The sequence below is a fragment of the Dama dama genome, chromosome 22, assembly GCF_033118175.1.
Source record: "Dama dama isolate Ldn47 chromosome 22, ASM3311817v1, whole genome shotgun sequence".
In the NCBI taxonomy this organism is placed as follows: Eukaryota; Metazoa; Chordata; class Mammalia; order Artiodactyla; family Cervidae; genus Dama; species Dama dama.
This window is the reverse complement of record NC_083702.1, coordinates 59,450,016-59,471,894: the sequence shown is the minus strand read 5'-3', so window position 1 is coordinate 59,471,894 and position 21,879 is coordinate 59,450,016. Positions and strand designations below refer to the sequence as shown.

Genomic DNA, 21,879 nt, shown 5'->3' with positions numbered 1-21,879 from the left:
CCTGAAGGAAACAAAAGTTGAATATAGTAGTCGATGGAGAAATACAAGAATATTAATAATTGTGTTATAAGGTTTCATTTAAAGTTCAGATCATGCATTTCTTTACAATTAAAATTTTATTTGAGAAGCATTTTTTGACCAAGTTCTTAAAGGACTACTTTATCTGCTGGTTCCTTAAGGAGGAAATTAAAGAATTTAGCCTGGGGGCAACAGAGGTATGAAGCTCTGCTATACCCTTAGTCGAAGCCACTCCTTCTTTTACTGAAGCTTTGACATACATGAAAATGCAACTTCCATAAAAAATGGAGACAACAATCATTTGTGAGGAACAAGTGGAAAATGCCTTTTTCCCTTGCTCAGCAGAGGGGATCCAAAGAATTGTTTTAAGGATGAATACATAGGAAAGAATCACTAATGTTAGGGTTACCATGAGTGTGAATGCTGCCAGGAAAAATGCCATGAGCTCTAGGAAGGCTGTGTCTGTGCTGGAGACCAGTAGCATGGGGGAAGAGTCACAGGTGAAGTGGTCAATGATGTTGGAATCACAGAAATCCAATTAAAGTCCCATGATCACAGCTGGGAAGATAATGAGAAACCCAGCCAGCCAAGAACTTAATGACAAGCTGGTTGCAGATTCTACTATTCATTATTGTTGTGTAATTCAGTGGCTTACAGATAGCAGCATAATGATCATAGGACATTACAGTCAAAAGGAAAAATTCTATTGAATCAAGGAGTATGAAGAAAAACACCTGAGTCATGCAAGAACTATAGGAAATGATTATATCCCCTGTTACAATGCTGACCAGAAATATAGGAATACAAACTGTTGTGAAAGAGAAATCCCTAAGGAAGAAATAAATGGGTGTTTTGAGCTATGAGTCCACCAGAGTAAAGGTGATTATTGTCAAGTTTCCACTTTTACTCAGTATGTATGTGCAAAATAGAAATAGAAAAATCAAAACATTTAGCTTTGGATCATCTGTTAATCCCAAAAGAATGAACTCTTTCACAAGGTGTGATTTTTCATTTCTTATTACTGACTTATTCCAAGTCTGTAAATGCAAAAAGAAGCAAGATTTAGTGGGTCCAGCCAGCCTTGCTTTTTAAAAATCACTTCTGCTGGTTTAAGAAATGTGCATGTGTGTGTGTGCGCGCTTAGTCACTCAGTCATGTCCCACTCTTTGGGACCCCATGGACTATAGCCCACCAGGTACCTCTGTCCATGGAGATTATCCTGGCAAGAATACTGGAGTGGGTTGCCATTCCCTTCTCCATGGGATCTTCCCAACCCAGGGATTGAACCCAGGTCTCCTGCATTGTGGGAGGATTCTTTACTGTCTGAATCACCAGGAAGCCTGAGAATCCTGGAGTGGGTAGCCTATCCCTCTCCAGGGGCACTTCCTGACCCAGAAATTGAACCGGGGTCTCCTGCATTGTAGGTGGATCTTTACCAGCTGAGCTATATATTTGTATATATAAAATGGAGAAGTAAATTAGACACCAAATATTACTGAATTTTGAAAATATAGCTAAGCCACGAGAAGAAAACTTACATCTTGTAGATCACCAGCCTTTTAATAGTGAGTCACTTGATAGGAATAATAATCACATTTGTATAAGAAAAATATACCTATAAAGTGTTTCAGAGTTTGATAATTTGTGAAAAAATTAGGTAGAACATTATAAAATGTTCTAATCCTCAATCACCACATAGTCTTTTTAGAGAGTTATTTTCCATATGTTTAAATTTTAATGTCATTCCTGCCTACATAGATAATTAATAACTTGCCAAAAGGATCAGAGCCATAAAAAATTAATATGCATATACTCCTAGATAAACTCAGAAGTTAAACTTTTTCTTTTATGAGTTAAATAATAATCTATTACTTTTTAGAAGAGATTCTTATAAGCAAAGTTAATTGATCAAAGTATAAATTTATTAGAAAATGAGAAAAATAAATGAGGTGAGATAAGAAAAATACAATTATATAATCCCATGTGACAACAATTTGACTGTTCAAACCCAAGTAATCTGTTGCTTTCATTTGAGTGTTGGTGTGGAATCTTTATTTTTGGAGTGTTTCATAGACTTCAAAGCTTGTTTCTACCTTTTCTGATTTTCCTATGCAATAACATACTTACATGGTGTGTAGGTGGAATTTGGCAGTTTGATCCCGGCTGCGTAGAGTGAGGTGAAATATTGAAGGATAAATCCAGTACAAAGTTTATTCCCAAAATTGACAAGATCCTAACAGAAAAGTGGCATAGTCCCAGGTGCTGATAAAATGTTACACCCAGAAGACAAGCAAAGAGTTCAAGAGGTCCCTCAGGAAAGGGTTGGTGACACAGTGGCAGAGGTTCTGTGGCAGTCCCACGTAGTCAATTCATGTTGGGTCTGAAAGGCTGAGAATCGGTAGTATTGTGAGAAATTTTATTGAGTAACAGTGTCTCTGATACTAGCTTGTGGTCCAGGAGGACAGCTAGAAGTGCTGGAAATGGGAGAGAGTAGCAGCTAAATGAAACTCTGTTCTAAGTGTTTAAATGGTTGCACAGTAGAACCAACCAGAGACCAAGCTTTCCTGGAATGTGGGTCAGATTCAAAGAACTAAAGAGATAACAGAAAAAGGGAAAGGAAAAGAAGAAAGTGTGATTAGAGCAGTAGCTATTGTCATGAAACAGGCAAATAAAGGCAATAAAGTTATGTACTGTGCTGGTTAATAAAGTGAAGCTCTTAGTTCGTAAGGAGAGAGCTCAAATTTCTGAGTGAGGATCAAGAAATAGAAACTCTAGAAAAGAGATGCAATGCGTGGCGTATCAGCAGAAACTTGTGAGAAAAATGCACTTGGAACTATTCCACGTTTCCCCATCCAAGGCCAGGCATTTAGTACCTCATTTCCCAAAATTTTCATAAAACTAGCGGTGGCCTAACCTTAGATGCAAGGAAAATCTAGCAATATAATATCTTACTTAGCTCTCAGTAACCTTTGTGAAAGAAGGATGGTTTATAATTTTTGTTTTCACTTGTTTACCTTCCAGGAGTGGAGACTAGATTGTCTAACTACTATTTCCAAAGCAAACAGACTGGTTTTTACCTGTTTTTTTTTCCCCCCTTCAAAATAGCCACAGAGCATTGTTGCAGTGAAACAGAATTCAAATGCCTCTGGAGAGAGATGGTGCTTATTAGTTCAACCTAAATTTAGTTGAATAATTTTAATTAGGTGTCCTTGGGAAATAATTTTTAAAAAACATTAAATGTCAGAGGACAACTGCAAAAAGCAACAGCCAGGAAGTAGCAATCTTTGAAATTTTGGACTTTGTATTGTCAGTGTTATTTTTGCTTTATATAAATGTCTGCTGAGGTAGTATATTTCAACTAATGTAAACTTGTGAAGAAGCAGAAAATAGCAAGAGGAAAGGGCTACCAGGAGACTCAATTCAAATGTTTTGTTATAAAGTTATTCAAGATTCCTTTACATGGGTAATTAATGCATTGGTCTCATGTATTAATTTTTTTCATTTTTTTTTTTTAGATCATTGTGAGTTCATGGATATTTATTTTATACTTTGAATTATAACCATTGCTAATTTATCTTGTTGCTAAATTTTCCCCCAGCTTTGGCCATTGGGAGCCTTTTCAATGGGTTGCTGCTTCTTTTGACCTACTGCTATCATAGTGCTTTAAAAAGAAAGAAAGAAAGGCCCTTCTTTATTTTTTGGAATTATAAGATGCTTCAGGATCATCTTGTATATTCCTTGCTGCAGCCCTCAGTTATTTCTTCAATGATGCCTGGATTCTTTAGCATTAAAGTGTTAGTCACTTAGTCCTGTCTGACTCTCTGTGACCCCATGACTGTAGCCCACCAGGTTCCTCTGTCCATGGAATTCTCCAGGCAAGAATACTGGAGTGAGTTGCCATAGAAACCAGGATCTCAGCTCTGGGTGTTTTCATCGCTGTCATGTACCATTGATTCTAGGTCCTCTAACAGGACAGAACCAGGAAAAGCATATGAGACTGCAAATCTGTGTATCAATACATATGTATCATCTTTATGCTACCTTCTGGATTTATACTAAACTAAAAATGAATCTATACTGTTATCTTCATTACCAGATACATTATAATAACTTCAGGTCTTCTTCTCTGTAAGCTTACACTGCAAAAGTAAGATTCCTGGCAGCCACTATCCATTTACTTAAATCTTCAATACCTGTCTACTTATATAACATTATTAAAATTATTGACATATACAATGATGGTCAAAGGGAAAACCCTTTATTAACTAGATTGTAGAACTTATGTACCTTTTCTTTGTTTTTAGTCTTACAAATTTCAATCATTTTGAAGCTACTTAGGTCAGCAACTTTCAACCCTACTCCCTTCAGTGTGATTATTGCAGATATTTAAGATACAATTGTTTTAGGAGTCATATTCTACATTCCAGTCTGTGATCCCCCAACCTCTTAAGTGATTTTTTTAAACATGTGTGTAATTAAGGTTTACTCCTCACCCCCCGCCGGGGTCCAGCCCCAGCAGGATCCAGGGGAACACTCAGGATGAATGGCGTTGGCGAGAGAAGACAGACAGACACACACACACAGACGTTGCATAGAAGAGGTAGCTCTTATTTTATTTTTAGGATAGCTCAGTTTTTATAGAATGAATGTTACCTCCCCCTTAAGCCACCACATATTACATCAGATATTGGTTTGTGCTTCCATCACTAATTTTTTCCCCATGTTTTTCCCCTAATCATTCATCTAGAATGTTTCCGATTACAGAGTTTATACTTAAATATCCTGTACATAATCTACTTGCTTCAGTGGCCTAACATTCTCACTCTAACAAAAACAATGTTTCATAAATCTCAGGCATAGTGTAAATTCTTTGGACAATAAAACAATACATGGGAAGGGTTACAGTAACATGTCTGACATTTCTGAAAATATTACCATGATAAAAACCTGATATTTTTCTTTACCTGAAACCACAAAATCTCAATTTACAAGGATTAACTATTAAACAGCAAAAACACCTTTAAAGCAGCAAAACACCTCTATTAATAGTAAAATAATGGCAATAAAGCTGGTTAATATAAATCTTCTATTAAAATCCTACATACCCCATTTTCTCATTTTACAAAAATACCCATAATATCCCATGTTGTTTAAAGAAAGGGAAATAATGAACAAATAGCAGCAAGGAAATAGCAATACTGAAAACCCTTTCAACCAAGGAGCAAGTAAACTAAAGCAGTATATCTACTTCTAAATCTAAATACCTCTACTCTTTTCTATTCTAGAACATTATAATCTTTTAAGCAAGTAGCCAAACTATACCTGTGGCCTTTTCTTTTATGACTTGATGTTTATGGTTGTGTCCTGAGCCAGAGCAATCTTAAGTATTTCCAAAAAGTCTTGGACTTTTCCAGCGAGGCCTTATTACTATAAATTATCATTTCCAAAAATTAATAGAAAGCCCAACAACAGTAAGACAGAAGGAAGAAAGGGACATACTGGGCCCCCGGGACAACCTCGTGGGGAAGAGCTGCCTTGCAGGTTCCTTTCTCGTCCCGGCGGCTCCCAACACCCCCCCTTCCTAAAAAACCCTTTTTGGCTACACCGTGTCTTCCTTTCTGCAGGAGGGCTTTCTCTAGTTGTGATGAGAGAAAATCACTCTCTTAGTTGTGTGCACAGGCTCCTCACTGCAGTGGCTTCTTTTGTGGAGCACAGGCTCTAGGCCACGGGCTCAGTAGTTGTGATGCACGGGCTTAGTTGCTCTGTGGCATGCGGATCCTTTTAGACCAGCATCAAATAGGTGTTCTCTACATTGGCAGTTGGATGGTTAACTGCTGGACCACCAGGGAAGCCCAAGCTTTACTCTTTGGAATTAATTTTCTATGAATTTTGACAAATGCATAGGACCACGACTTCATCATGACAATATTAAACAAAATAGTTTGTTTGCCTTAAAGTCCCCACTCATGTCACCTATGTAATCCTCTCTATTTCTCAACAATCCCTGACAGCCATTGATCTTTTTACATCATGTATTTAGTTTTTCTAGAATATCATACAACTGAAATCATACGGTATGTTGCCTTTTCAAACTGGTTTCATTCAATTAGAAATGTTGATTTGTGGTTCATCCATATCTTTTCACACTTTGATAACTCATTACTTTCTTTCATTGAATATATAGATGAACCACTTTTTTTCCATCCATTTCCCTATGTAGAAGCATCTTGAATACTTCTAGTTTTTGGTGATTATAAATAAAGCTTCTAGGAACTATTTGAATTCAGTTTTTGTGTAGACTTGAGCTTTCAAATCAATTGGGTAAGTATCTGGAACTGCATTGCAGGATTATGTGGAAGACCATACTTAGATTCTTCTATTCTTTTTGACACTTGGCTTTTGGGATATCTGTTCCCCCATGGGGACTGAACCTGGGCCATGGCAGTGAAAGCCCAGAATCTTAACCACTGGGCCACAAGATAACTTAGAAACTCCCCATATCTTTTAATTTTTAATTTTTTATTGGAAATAATTGCTTTAAAATATTGTGTTGGTTTCTACCATACATGAGTCAGGCATAGGTATAGTTTTTTACAAAGCTGAGAAATGTCTCCTAAAGTGACTACATCATTTTGTGTTACCATTCACAGTGAGTGAAAATATCAGACTTCGTGTTACCTGCATTCTCTCTAGCAATTGGTGTTGTTAATGCTTTAAAGATAGGTCATAAAATGTGCATACAGATAGCTCATTATTGATATAATTTGCAATTTTCTAAGGACAGTGATGCCTAACATCTTTTCATTCTAATCCCTTAGATTCAAGGAATTAGATCTGATAGACAGAGTGCCTGAAGAACTTGGACAAAGGTTCCTAACATAGTATAGAAGTCAGTGACCAAAACCATCTCAAAGGAAAAAAAAAAATGCAGAAGGGGAGTGGTTGTATGAGGAGGCTTTACAAATAGTTGAGAAAAAAAGAAAAAGAAAAAGCAAGGGAGAAAAGAAAAGATATACCCAACTGAATGCAGAGTTTCAGAGAAAAGCAAAGAAAGAAGACCTCCTTAAGTGAACAATGCAGAGAAGTAGAGGAAAATAAAAGAAAGGGGATGACTAGAGATATCTTCAAGAAAATTGGAGAGATCAAGGGAATATTTCAATCAAAGACGGACATGATAAAGGACAGAAATGGTAAGGACCTAACCAAAGCAGGAAAGATTAGGAAGAGGTGGCAAGAATACACAAAAGAACTATACAAAAAATGCCTTAACAATGTCTTAAAATAACCATGAAGGTGTTGTCACTCACCTAGAGCCAGACATCCTGGAGTATGAAGTCAAATGGGCTTTAGGAATTATTACTATGAAGTAAACTAGTGGAAGTGATGGAATTCCAGATGAGCTATTACAAATCTTATATGATGGCACTGTTAAAGGGCTACACTCAATATGTTAGAAAATTTGGAAAACTCAGTACTGGCCATAGGACTGGAAAAGGTCTGTTTTCATTCCAGTTCCAAAGACAAGCAATGACAAAGAATGTCAAGCTGCCATATAATTTCACTCATTACACATGATAGCAAAAAACTTCAAGCTAGACCTCAGCAGTATGAGAAATGAGAACTTTCATATGTACAGTCTGAGTTTAGAAAAGACAGAGGAAGCAGATCAAATTGCCAATGTCTCTTGGATGTTAGAAACAGCAAGGGAATTCCAGAAATATATGTACTTCTGCTCTATTGACCATGCTAAAACCTTTGACTCTGTGGATTACAACATACTGGGGAAAATTCTTAAAGAGATGGGAATACCAGACTACATTACTTATCTCCTGAGAAATCTATATGTGGTCAAGAAGCAACTATTAGAATTGGACATGGTATAATAAGGTTGTATTGTTGTCCTGTTTTTGTTGTTGTTGTTGTTGTTGTTGTTTTTTAACTTCCATGAACAGTACATCATGTGAAATGTAGGGCTGGATGAATCACAACCTGGAATCAAGATTTCTTGGAGAAATATCAACAACCTCAGATATGCAGATGATTTCACTCTCGTGGCAGGAAGCGAACTAAAGAGCCTCCTGTTGAGGGTGAAACAGGCGAGTGAAAAAGCTAGCTTAAAACTTGATACAGCCAATATGGAAGATGGTATGGCAATACCTTAAAAAGCTAGGAATAAAACCACCATATGATCCAGCAATCCCACTCCTAGGCATATAACCTAAGAAAACCAAAATTGAAAGACACACATGTATCATATTGCTCATTGCAGCACTATTTACAATAGCTAGAACATGGAAACAACCTAGATGCCCATCGATAGATGAATGGATAAAGAAGTGGTGGTATGTATACTCAATGGAATAATACTCAGCCATAAAAAGGAACACATTTTGAGTCAGTTCTAATGAGGTGGATGAACCTAGAACCTATTATACAGAGTGAAGTGAGTCAGAAAGAGAAAAATAAATATCGTATTCTAACACATATATACGGAATCTAGAAAAATAGTACTGCAGAATTTACTTACAGGGCAACAATGGAGAAACAGACATAGAGAATAGACTTATGGACATGGGGGAGGTGAGGAGAGGGTGAGATGTATGGAAAGAGTAACATGGAAACTTACATTACCATATGTAAAATAGATAGTCAACTGAATTTGCTGTATGGCTGAGGAAACTCAAACAGGGATTCTGTATCAACCAAGAGGGGTGGGATGGGGAGGGAGACGGGAGGGAGGTTCAAAAGGGAGGGGATATATGTGTACCTATGGCTGATTCATGTTGAGGTTTGACAGAGAACAGCAAAATTCTGTAAAGCAATTATCCTTCAATAAAAAATAAACTAATTAAAAGAAAAAAGTAAAAACACTCAACATTGAAGAAAATAATATCATGGCATTTGGTCCCAAAATCTTCATGATAAATATAGAAGGGATTAAAAAAAAAAAAAAGGAAGCATTGTCAGATATTATTTTCTTGGGCAGCAAAATCACTGCAGATGGTTACTGCTGCCATGAGTTTGAAAGACACTCACTCCTTGGAAGAAAAGCTATGACACACCTAAACAGTGTATTAAAAATCAAAGACATAACTTTGCAGGCAAAGGTCTCTATTGTCAAACCTATGATTTTTCCTGTAGTCATGTATGGATTTGAGGGTTGGACCAGATATAAGGCTGCTATTGTTCAGTTACTCACTTGTTTGTGACTCTTTGGGACCCCCATGGACTGCAGCAAGCCAGGCTTCCGTGTCCTTCATCATCACCCAGAGTTTGCTCAAATTGATGTCCGTCAAATCAGTGATACCATTCAACAATCTCTTTCTCTTGACCCCTTCTCCTCCTGCCCTCAACATTTCCCAACATCAGACTCTTTTCCAATGAGTCAGCTCTTCACGTCAGGTGGCCAAAGTACTGAAGCTTCAGCTTCAGCATCAGTTCTTCCAGTGAATATTCAGGGTTGATGTCTTTAGGATTGACTGATTTTATCTCCTTGCAGTCCAAGGGACTCTCAAGAGTCTTCTCCAATGCCATAGTTCAAAGGCATCAATTCTTTGGTGCTCAGCCATTTTTTTTTTATTGTCCACCTCTCACATCTGTACATGACTACTGGAAAAACCATAGCTTTGATTATATGGACATTTGTTGGCAAAGTAATGTCTGCTTTTTTAATATGCTGTCTAGGTTTGTCATAGCTTTCCTTCCAAAGAGCAAGTGCCTTTTAATTTCATGGCTGCAGTCAGCATCTGCAGCGATTTTGGAGCCCAAGAAAATAAAATCTGTCACTGTTTCCATTGTATCCCTATCTATTTGCCATGAAGGGATGGGACCAGATGCCATGATCTTAGTTTTTTGAACGTCAAGTTTTAAGCCAGCTTTTTCACTCTTTTCTTTCACTTTCATCAAGAGGATCTTTAATTCCTCTTCTCTCTGTCCCGTTAAAGTGCTATCATCTACATATCTGAGGATGGTGATATTTCCCCTGGCAATCTTGATTCCAGCCTGTGAGTCATCTAGCCCAGTTTTTCACATGATGTACTCTGCATAGAAGTTAAATATGCAGGCTGACAATACACAGTCTTGATGTACTCCTTTCCCAGCTTGGAACCAGTCTGTTGTTCCATGTATGGTTCTAACTATTGCTTCTTGTCCTGCATACAGTCTTCTCAGGAGACAGGTAAGGTTGTCTGGTAGTTCTTTCTCTTTAAGAATTTTACACAGTTTCTTGTGATCCACACAGTCAAAGGCTTTATTGTCCTCAGTGAAGCAGAAGTAGATAATTTTCTGGAATTCTCTTGCCTTTTCTATGATCCAGTGGATACTGTAATTTGATTTCTGGTTCCTTTGCCTTTTCAAAATCCAGTTGTACACCTGGAAGTTCTTATTTCTCATACTCCTGAAGTCCAACTCCATGGTGTTAGTAACAGATTCAGAACGATAACCTGTTCTCCTGGCTCACCAAGTATTTCTACCTCAAACTGCTGCCTTCTTTATTTATTTAGAGTTCATTCAAGTTATGTTCCATGGCCCCCAATCACCAGGTGTTGGTATAAAATTAAATTTTTTCTTTGAAATGACTTTCAGGTATACATAGCAGTTACAGAAATGGCACAGTATTTTCATATGCTTCACGTGGCTTCCCAATACCATCTAACATAACGATAGCACAGTTACCCAAACCAGGAAACTGACACAACAGAACATTATTCATTACAGATCTTAAACATATTCTACTGGTTCTTACATGCACTCCTTTTAAAAGCATGTGAAATGAGTGCAATTGTCTGGTAGTTTGAATATTCTTTGGCATTGCCTTTCTTTAGGATTGGCATGAAAATTGGCCATTTCCTGTCCTGTGGTCACTGCAGAGTTCCACATTTGCTGGCATATTTAGTGCAGTTCTTTAGCAGCAGCATCTTTAAGGATTTGAAATAGTTCAGCTGGAATTCCATCACCCCCATTAGCTTTGTTTATGATAATGCTTCCTAAAGCCCACTTGACTTCGCACTCCAGGATGTCTGCCTCTAGGTGTCTAGCCACACCGTCATGGCTATCCAGGTAATTAAGAACTTTTTTGTACATTTCTTCTGGGTATTCTTGCTTGATCTCTTTTGCTTTTGCTATATCCTTGCTATTTCTGTCCTTTACTGTGCCCAGTTTTGCATGAAGCATTTCTTGGTATCTCTAATTTTCTTGAAGAAATCTCTAGTATTCCCATTCTATTATTTTCCTCTATTTATTTGCATTGTTCACTTATGAATGTTTTCTTATATCTCCTTACTATTCTCTGGAACTCTGCATTCAGTTGGGTATATCTTTCCCTTTTTCTTCTGCTTTTCACTTCTCTTCTTTTCTCAGCTATTTATAAGGCCTCCTCAGACAACGGCTTTGACTTTTTGCATTTCTATTCCTTGGTGATGGTTTTGGTCAATTCCTTTGCATCATTATAAAGCTTTTTAATATTTAATATGCATGAGATCAGTAGCAATCACTTCTTTTTCACTTTTGATTGTATTAATCTGTATTTTCTCCCCTAACATCTTGCTTAACTTGACTAGGAGTTCAGTAATACAAATGACTTTTCCTTTTTTTTTTTTTCCATTAAGAGAGTTGTCTATTAGTCTTTTAAGCCACTTAAAGGGGTAAAACAGACTGCTTCAAATATCTCTGAATGTTATTTCAAATGATAATTAACTTCATTTGGTTATTCGCCTACATCCTTATTGACAGTAAAAATTAACAGTCTTCCTGTGCTGTTAGGCATTTCTTCCTTTGTCTTTTCACCCATTTTTATCCCTCTTTCATAAATTGAACTAGATTAATGATTTCATTTTTAGCAGGGATTTAACTTAGGTTTTTTTTAACTTCTTTTCATTTAAAATGTTTATTTATTTAGAGATAATTAGCCTTTTCACATTTAAAAATGCATTTTTAAAAATGGAGCCACAGTTGATTTGAAATATTATGTAAATTTCATGTGTGCAACATGCTGATTCACAATTTTTTAGTGCTATATTCCATTTATAGTAATTATAAAAGATTGGCTACATTCCTTGTATTATACTATGTATTCCTGTAGCTTATTTATTTTATACTTATACAAATTATGCAAGTAATTTGCATCTCTTTAACCACTTTCCCTATTTTGCCCCTCTGAACATTCATTTCCTCACTAACTTATTAACCACTAATTTATTTTTTACACCTGTGAATCTTTTTCCTCTGGTTTGCTTCACTCATTTTTTTAAATTTTTTTATTTCACATATTTTTTAGATTTTCACAGTTATCGTGCAGTAACTGTCTCTGTCTTATTTTACTTAATATAATACTTTCCAGGTCCAGGTCCATACTCTTAATTTTCACTTTTGCACTTCTGCTTACTTGTCATAGTTTTCTAAAGGCAAACTTGTATTATTTCTTTACACATTGCCCCAATAACTCATAATCAAAGAAAATTATCATTTAGTTTTCATTTTGTGGTAATATTATATTAATTCTGTTTGAAAAAAAGTAATCCATTCCATAAGAATATAACTTAAGAATAGGAGAGAGCTTAATGGTAATCACATTTCTCTATCACCAATTAGAAAAGATATTTTTATCATGGACTTAGGAAATACATAGAGCTCTTTGTTGTTGTTCAGTTGCCAAGTCACGTCTGACTCTTTGCGACCACTTGCACTGCAGCGTGCCAGAATTCTCTGTCCCTCACCATCTCCCAGAGTTTGCCTAAGTTCATGTCTATTGAATTGGTGATGCCACACAACCATCTCATCCTCTGTTGCCCGCTTCTCCTTCTGCCTTCAATCTTCCCCAGCATTGGGGTCTTTTCCAATGAGTCACCTGTTCAAATCAGGTGGCCAAAGTATTGGAGCTTCTTTACATTAACCAAGAGTAGTACTTTAATCAGGCCAAGCTGGAAATCAAGACACCAAAGTCAAATCCCCTTATCCTGCATCTAGTTAAACATAACTACTATCGCAAGGCAACCAATTTTCTTATTGAAACATTGAAGTTGAGAGGCTCATTAACTACAGGAAACAAGCTTTGACACATTTTTGCAGTTATCAAATCCTAACTCCCAGGATCATTTTCTTGGCTATGAATGAGGGAGATAGAAACTTCTGTGAAAAAGACAATGGGAAGAGAAACAAATATTGTAGATTTGCTAATAAAGGAAAACTAAGGTAAAAAAAAATTAATATATTGCCATTTCCAAGATACCATCCAAAGTGTCAGTGTCTCACACCATTCTAGATTCTGAGTTTACCATGTTCTTCATGTCTGTAGAAGAGAACATTCCTGCATGAATTGAAAGAGTCTGAATATAAATATGAATTTTATCAGGATAGCTTAATTTGCCTTCAGAGAACATAGTTTTCCTTTTCAAATATGGTTGGCAAAAAAAGCTAATCTTCAGTTAAAGGATCTAATTTTCAGGAGATATTATCAAAGGAAAAATAAGATAAAGTTTATCCCTTCTACTGCAAAGAAATTGCTTTTATTTTCTGGGGAAAATAATGAAAAATAAATATAGCCTCATTTCAAATAGTAAATTTAATGATACTGACAGCATATTCTATATTAAATTTCTATTTTATTTTCCAACATGCTTTAATTATTTTATTAATAAATTCAAGGAGATATTTTAATCATGCTTCTAAATATTATAACATGTTTTCTTGGTGACATATGACATTTTAATTAAAATACATATTTTTATTTCTCATAAAATAGATTTTATTTCTATATGTGGTTTCTAGTAAACTTCTTAAAACAATCTCTGTTTTTGTAAGGCTGCCAAATCTACCTTTCTTTGATATGAGAAACAATGGAGATTACTGACATCTAAAATTCTGTTACATGGGTGAAAACTGATCTTTTTCATGTAAGTTAAAAGAGTTAGGACCTTGTTTTTAAGCTAATAAGAAAAACGGGCATTGATGATGTATACATCTGTCTAACTGTAGGAATACAATGAGGTGTTGAAAGAATTTATGTAGAGAGAGGCAGAGAGGTTTTCATTCAGCTTTCTTTTTAGAGGTAATTTTTTTAACGTGATCGCACTCACTTATTTGAAGAAAAGGCCATTCTCTGGACCACGCTCTTGAAGGCTTGCTGCACTTGCTGATTTCGTAGGGTGTATATAAAAGGATTCAGAAGAGGAGCCACTGAGGTATTGAGCACAGCCACTCCTTTGCTTAGAGTCACCCTTTCCCTTGCCGAAGGCTTAATGTACATGAAGATGCAGCTGCCATAAGACAGAGACACAACTATCATGTGGGAGGAACACGTGGAAAAGGCTTTGTTCCTCTGACTCGTGGAAGGAATTCTCAGAATTGTCTGGATAATATATGCATAGGAGAGAATAACCAATGTTAGAGTGACCATGAGTGTTACCACAGCTAAAATTAATGCCATGAGTTCTAGAAAGCGAGTGCTCGTGCAAGAAAGCTGCAGGATGGGAGAGGCATCACAGATGAAATGATCAATTATATTGGAGGCACAGAAATCCAATCGCAGCAGCAGGATTATTGGTGGAAAGATGATCAGGAATCCTGCAAGCCAGGAGCTAAAGACAAGAAGTATACAGACTCCACTGCTCATGATCCTGGTGTAATGTAGAGGTTTGCAGATGGCCACATAGCGGTCATAGGACATGGCAGCCAGGAGGTAAAATTCTGTCACCCCTAAGAAGATGAAGAAAAACAGCTGAGCCACACAACCGTTATAAGAAATGGTTCTGTCTCCGGTCATGATCGCGACAAGGAATCTGGGAATGCAGACAGATGTGAATGATATTTCTAGAAATGAGAAGTTTCGAAGGAAGAAATACATTGGAGTCTGCAGATGGGGATCTGAAAGGGTGAGGGTGATGATGACCAGGTTCCCAGTCACGCTTAGCATGTAGGTAGCAAGAAGAAATAGGAACAGTGCACCCTGCCACTGTGGATCATTTGTCAATCCAAGAAGGATAAACTCGGTTACTTCTGTGTAATTTCTCATTATTTACCTTTATTATGATGCTATTCTTTGTGTTAGCTGTAAAACATATGAAGAAATTAAAAAAAAAAAATATGGCACCAGCAAAGAAACACACACACACACGTACACACACAATATTGCTTCCTTGTACTTTTAGGGGAAAGTGTTTTAGTAGTATATAGCAACAACAGACTTTTAAAGTTTTCCAATTTATTAGTCATGTATTAATTCACTATCCTGTACTTCCTTCATTGTTCTCTCACACAGATCAGTAAAAAAAAAAAAATCTTCTGAATGCTTCAATATATTCCTGAAAAAAAGAGAAAAGGAGGCTCAAATCTCTGACTTCAAAACTTCAAATAAAACTGAGAGCTTACTTCCAGTATACTCCAATATTATTGAAGATATACTTTTATTGCTTTCTGTTTCATGCAAATTTTTAATTTTTCTATTTTGCTTCTTTCCTCTTATTTTTGTTTGTATAATAACTCTTGATACTATACAGTTTGTTTAGTTATTTGATCCTTATTTAATATTATTTTCCACTAAAACTTTAGATGTGCTGTCATCTAATTCTTTTTAATAGTTTATGTCTAGAAAGACTACCTAAGTCTGCAATGCCTTCATGTGTTTTCTATAGTCTTCAGAGGTTTCAGAGATTTCAAAAAATACTATTTTCTCAGTGTCAGCCAGTTAATTCAATATGTTAATAAACTTACTTAGATTTTTTACCTATAAAATTTCTGGGAGGGATATATTCCCACTTTCAGTCGTCTCCTTCTGGTCATAAAATAAGCATTTTTTTTTGTCTTTTGCCTTTATATGATGAATGCTAACTTTCCCTATATATAAAATGTGCAAAGCTCATATTTAAAGAATATCTGTAATTGCTAAAACACATCAAGTGTATTATTTTGAATAATGTACAAAAATGATTACATGGTGTCTTGATATTTATTATATTAAAAATGATTATAGAAAGATATGTAGACAGGAACACAAAAAATCATGGAAGTCCTGTTAATCACAAAATATTTATGCTATAATGAATAAAAATGTTGCATAAAATTATTAAATAGTAGCTTCAAAATTTTCTTTATATATTGCATATAAACTGTGTGGTTTAATTTTATTTATACATAGTATATAATTGAGATTACTTGTATAAGCATAATTATATACTATTAAGGCCAACTTTTCTAAAAAGCTATTAAAGAAGTACTTACTTTTATGGTAAATAATGGCTGGTTAGTCAATATCACTTCTAATAGCTTTAATTTCCTTCAACTAAGTACTTTGGGATTTTTCAAAAGCTTTTGCAATCTGTTTCCCTTCTGTCATTGTATATTTGTAACCAAATAACCAAAATATCAATAATGAAGAATAACTGTAAGACTCCCCTCTACAATGTTTACAAAAAGGGTATGTATCAAGACACTTCTAAATAGTAAAGCAAGCTTCTCCAAAGATCTCAGTTCCCAGGATTATTTCCTAACTATTGTCTCTTAAAGAAGTATTATCTTAGTACTTCATATAATTTAAATGAAAGCTGATGTAGTGTCTTCAAGCTTGGTGAGCAAGATGATACAAATTTTTATGCAGAAGTAATATTCAAGTTAGCCATACTTTTATCTGCTCTATTACAATGGACTCAGGGGGATTAATTGATGAAAAAACAAAAGGCACAATGGAGATTTGTCTCAAGACACCAACCACTAAACAGTGGTCCAAATTAGTAAACAGTTTCAAATAAAATATTTAGGTCAGAGTGGCCTGAAACTGGAGCAGGAAAATATATAGAAAGATGTACATTTTTATAGTAATCCATAACTCATTAGGAGTAGAAACAGTAACCAAGCAGTAGAGATAAGCAGGTCTTAAGTGGCAACAGACTAGGTTGTGAACAAGTGAAAGTGTTAGCTGCTCAGCTGTGCCTGACTCTCTGCAACCCCATGGACTGCAGCTCAGCAGGCTCCTCTGTCCATGGAATTCTGTAGGCAAGAATACTGAAGTGGGCTGCCATTCCCTTCTCTAGTGGATCTTCCCCACCCAGGGATAGAACCCAGGTCTCCTGCATTGCAGGTGGCTTCTTTACCGACTGAGCCACCAGGGAAGCCCCATGAAAAAGTGGGTTTTTCTCAAATCATAAAGAAAACATGAAAAATTCATTGTGATGTTTAGGACATCCATTATTCTACACTATAAGGTATCAATTATTCTACACTATAAGAGATGTCAGGCTTATCTTAATGCTTTTATATATTTCCATTGAGTGTTGACATACCACTGATTCATTCAATAATTATTTTTGACACTTTTTCTGAGAAGATAGAGGTGACAAAGATAGCTTTCTACCTAATTTTCACTTCTTACTAAAATGTATGAGAATTCTACATTGTTTTTGAAATCTCAGATTCCCTTTCTCTTGTCCAATATAAGCAATATTCTTTCCCAGAATTTTTTTGCTCACTGCTTTGATCTGAAAAGATGTCTATAATATTCCATTCACATTAAGTTTTTGAGATTTATATTATGTTGCTACTTAATCCAGGAGTTCCATAAAATATATAGCTTAAATTAAATAAAACCTGGGATCATTTAATGATCTTAATAGAAATTCTTGAACAAATAATTTTAAATTGTTTTTGCTGTTTCTTTGGGAGACAAATGAAGTTATTCATAGTATATGCTTAAGTAATACACAGAACATACTGAAAAAAGAGACTATTAAAGAGAACTTGACTAATGTGACATAAACAGACTCATGCTTTATTATAAATGTCACAATAGCTTTTATCTGATGTTTATCTGTAAATCACAGTGACATTTAAAATTACACATAATGGACAACCTGTCACTAAAGTTACATGGAAAATTAATGTATAAGTCCTCATCTTAGCTTCCTTACATATGCAAAGATCCTATTTCTAAATAAGGTCAAGTCTTCAGACTCCAGATGGACATGAATTTTTTGAAGAGCACTGAGCAAACCAGTACAGTACTGAGAACAAATACTTCTTAAGACAATGTTAACCAATAACTTATATCTCCACTGAGCATAGCCATTCATGTGCTTTCAAAGTTTCTCATATAATCTGCTTTTTACCAGTGTTTTCAATAATGGATTATATGAATGTACAAGCTCTTAAGAAATAATACCTTAAGACTGGGCTTTGAGGACCAGTTTAAGCAGTAAAATCACCAATAAAAATACAAAAATGTAAAAATTATGGCATGAGATAGACCATGAAAAGGGAATGTGTTTAAGATATAAGAGCTGAAAAAAGAAAGGAGACCATTGCCTTGTTTAACCTCAGCTGGAAATGTGTGTAAAGGATTCTTGAAACCAAGACTTAAAGGAAAACATTAGGAGAAATGTTTAACATATGTTTCAATAGCAGCATTTCCCACTTTAATGGTCAACCCCATGTCCTTTTTTCCTCTGTTAAAAAAGACACTGGAAAGACACACTTGTGTCAACTCTGGACATCTTAGAGAATAAAGTTTGTTCTGTTAATGAACAGCTTTACTTTTTTTAATTAGAGAATAATTATTTTATAATATTGTGATATCTTTTGCCATACATCAACATGAATCAGCATTAGGTATACATATGTCCCCTCCTTCTTGAACCTCCCACCCACCTCCATCCCCCATTCCACCTTGCTAGGTTGTCACAGAGCACTGTCTTTGAGTTCCCCATGTCATTCTCTCATATCATGTCACCCTCTCCTTCCCCAATCAATAGCTTTGAATATGCTGAATAAATTCCAATCTATCTGCCTCTTTAATCTATATGTTTAAAACTCTACTTTTTATAAAGGAACTTATGCTATTTCAACTTCTTTTGTAATAAGTTAATTTGAAATTGAAGTGTATTAATCACCTGAGAATCCAATGGTATTTTGCCCATCTACCCCAGGTGACATGGAAAATCCAGAATTTTTGATAAGTGCACTCATTTCAGTAAATTCAGCATGATATAAAATTATATTTTTTTTCTCGATGCCATGAGAATTCGTTCCCACAGTTATAGTAAAATAAATCAGCAATAAGTTAAAATAATCTAGCATCATGTAAAGCATGGTGACTATAGCTAATAATTCTGTGTTATGTATTTGAAAGTTGCTAAGAGAATAGATCTTAAAAGTTTTCACCACAAACAATGATTGTAACTATCTGTGGTGGTGGGATGTTAACTAGACCTATTTTGGTGATTATTTTGTGATTTATATAAATATCTTATCATTATGTTGTACACCTGAAACTAATGCAATGTTATATGTCAATTCTATTTCAATAAAAATAATTTTAAAAAGGAAAGAAAGCATAAAATTGATGGGACTCTCTCCATCAACATTTTTATGGCCTTGAAAAGACAGCCACTCTATTATCTGATGGTTGGATTATAATTTAAATCCACAGTGTCTCCCTGGAGCTCACAGACCTCCTCTGCTGGTTCCCAGCTTTGCCGGAATTGTCCTGAGTCCTGTGCGTGTGAACCACTGACCTCCTGCAGTCACAAGAGCAGGCCTCAATGCTGTCTCTCCTTTCTGGTGCCTCTGGGAGGAGAATTGAAGAACAAGATCTCTGCCATATTCCTGTTTCCAATGTGTTCCTTCCTGTGACTTCATCTTTGCCCTGCCAGGGAGAAACAGGCCTTGTAACACTTTGCACCTGCTCTTTGAAAACTCCTCAAACCCAATGCACTTGTTCCCCACTTGTCTGGTGAGCCCAGCCAGTGATCCTCTGGAGCTGGGCTTGTTTATAAGTGAGAAGAGTTTTGAATCCCAGCATTTCAGAGGCCAAAGATAATTTACATTCCTATGCTGTTACTGCATTTTGTCTGGTTTGGTTTCATTGTCATCAATAAAGGATCAGGAACAAGACAAGAGTGTCCGCTTTCACCACTATTATTCAACATAGTTTGGAAAGTCCTGTTTACAGCAATCAGAGAAGAAAAGGAAATAAAAGGAATCCAGATCAGAAAAGAAGTAGTAAAATTCTCACTGTTTGCAGATGACATGATACTGTACATAGAAAGCTCTAAAGATAATATCAGAAAATTGCTAAAGCTAATCAGCGAATTTAGCAAAGTTGCAGGATACAAAATTAACACACAGAAATCACTTGCATTTCTACATACTAAGAATGAAAATTCATAAATAGAAATTAAGGAATCAGTCCCATTCACCACTGCAACAAAAAGAATTAACTATCTAGGAATAAACGTACCTAAGGAGACAAAAAAACTGTACACAGAAACTTATAAGACACTGATGAAAGAAATCAAAGACAACATAAACAGATGGAGAGATATTTCATGTTTCTGGGTAGGAAGAAACAATATTGTGAAAATGACTATACTGCCAAATGCAATCTACAGATTCAATATGATCCCTAACAAATTACCAATGGCATTTTTCACAGAACTAGAACAAAAAATTCACAATTCATATGGAAGTACAAAAGAATCAGAATAGCCAGTCTTGAGAATGAAGAATGGAGCTGAAAGAATCAATGTTCCTGACTTCAGATTATACTATAAAGCTGCAGTCATCAAGACAGTATGGTACTGGCACAAAAACAGAAATATAGACAAAGGGAACAAGATAGAAAGCCCAGAAATAAATCCGTGCACCTATGGGTACCTTATTTTTGACAAAGGAGGCAAGACTATACAATGGGGCAAAGACTATACAATGGGGCAAAGCCTCTTCAATAAATGGTACTGGGAAGACTGGACAGCTACATGTAAAAGAATGAAACTAGAACACTTCCTAACACCACATACAAAGATAAACTCAAAAAGGATTAAAGATATAAATGTAAGACCAGAAGCTATTAAACTCAGAGGGAAACATGGGCAGACACTCAGTGACATAAATTAAAGCAAGATCCTCTATGACTCACCTCCTAGAGTAACAGAAGTAAAAACAAATGTAAATAAGTGGGACCTGATTAAACTTAAAAGCTTTTGCACAGCAAAGGCAACTATCAGTTCAGTTCAGTTCAGTCGCTCACTCGTGTCTGACTCTTTGTTATCCCATGAACTGCAGCACGCCAGGCCTCCCTGTCCATCACCAACTCCCCAAGTTTACGCAAACTCATGTCCATTGAGTAGGTGATGCCATCTAACCATCTCATCCTCTGTCATCCCCTTCTCCTCCTGCCTTCAATATTTCCCAACATCAGGGTCTTTTCAAATGAGTCAGCTCCTCACATCATTTTCTTATAGGAAACTATAAGAAAGGTGAAAAGACAACCCTCAGAATGGGAGAACATAATAGCAAATGAAACAACTGGCAAAAGATTAATTTCCAAAATATACAAGCAGCTCATACATCTCAATGCCAGAAAAACAAACAACCCAATCAAAAAGTGGGGAAAAGACCTAAACAGACATTTCTCCAAAGAAGACATACAGATGGATAACAAACACTTGAAAAGATGCTCAACATCACTCATTATTAGAAAAATGCAAATCAAAATTGCAGTGAGATATCACCTCACACTGGTCAGAATGGCCATCATCAAAAAGTCTGCAAACAATAAATGCTGGGGAGGGTGTGGAGAAGAGGGAACACTCTTGTACTGTTAGTGGTAATGTAAATTGATACAGCCATGGAATATGGTATGGAGATTCCTTAAAAAAAGAAAACTAGGAATAGAACCACCATATGATCCAGCAATCCAACTCCTAGGCATATACCCTGAGGAAACCAAAATTGAAAAAAACACATGTGTCCCATAGTTCATTGCAGCACTATTTACAATAGCTAGAACATGGAAGCAACCTAGATGTCTATTAACAGATGAATGGATAAAGTTGTGGTACACGTACACAATGGAATATTATCAGGCACTGAAAGAAA

At 35.9% G+C, this 21,879-nt stretch overlaps 1 protein-coding gene and 1 pseudogene across 1 annotated transcript; both read right to left on the bottom strand.

Moving 5' to 3' along the window:
* Positions 1–85: 85 nt before the first annotated feature.
* On the bottom strand, positions 86–11,066 carry LOC133043160 (olfactory receptor 6C76-like; annotated as a pseudogene).
* Positions 11,067–14,086: 3,020 nt separating this feature from the next.
* LOC133043384 (olfactory receptor 6C75) lies at positions 14,087–15,025 on the bottom strand. The gene has a single exon (XM_061124188.1). It carries the CDS (start codon positions 15,023–15,025, stop codon positions 14,087–14,089), a length of 939 nt encoding a protein of 312 aa, XP_060980171.1.
* Positions 15,026–21,879: the final 6,854 nt, after the last annotated feature.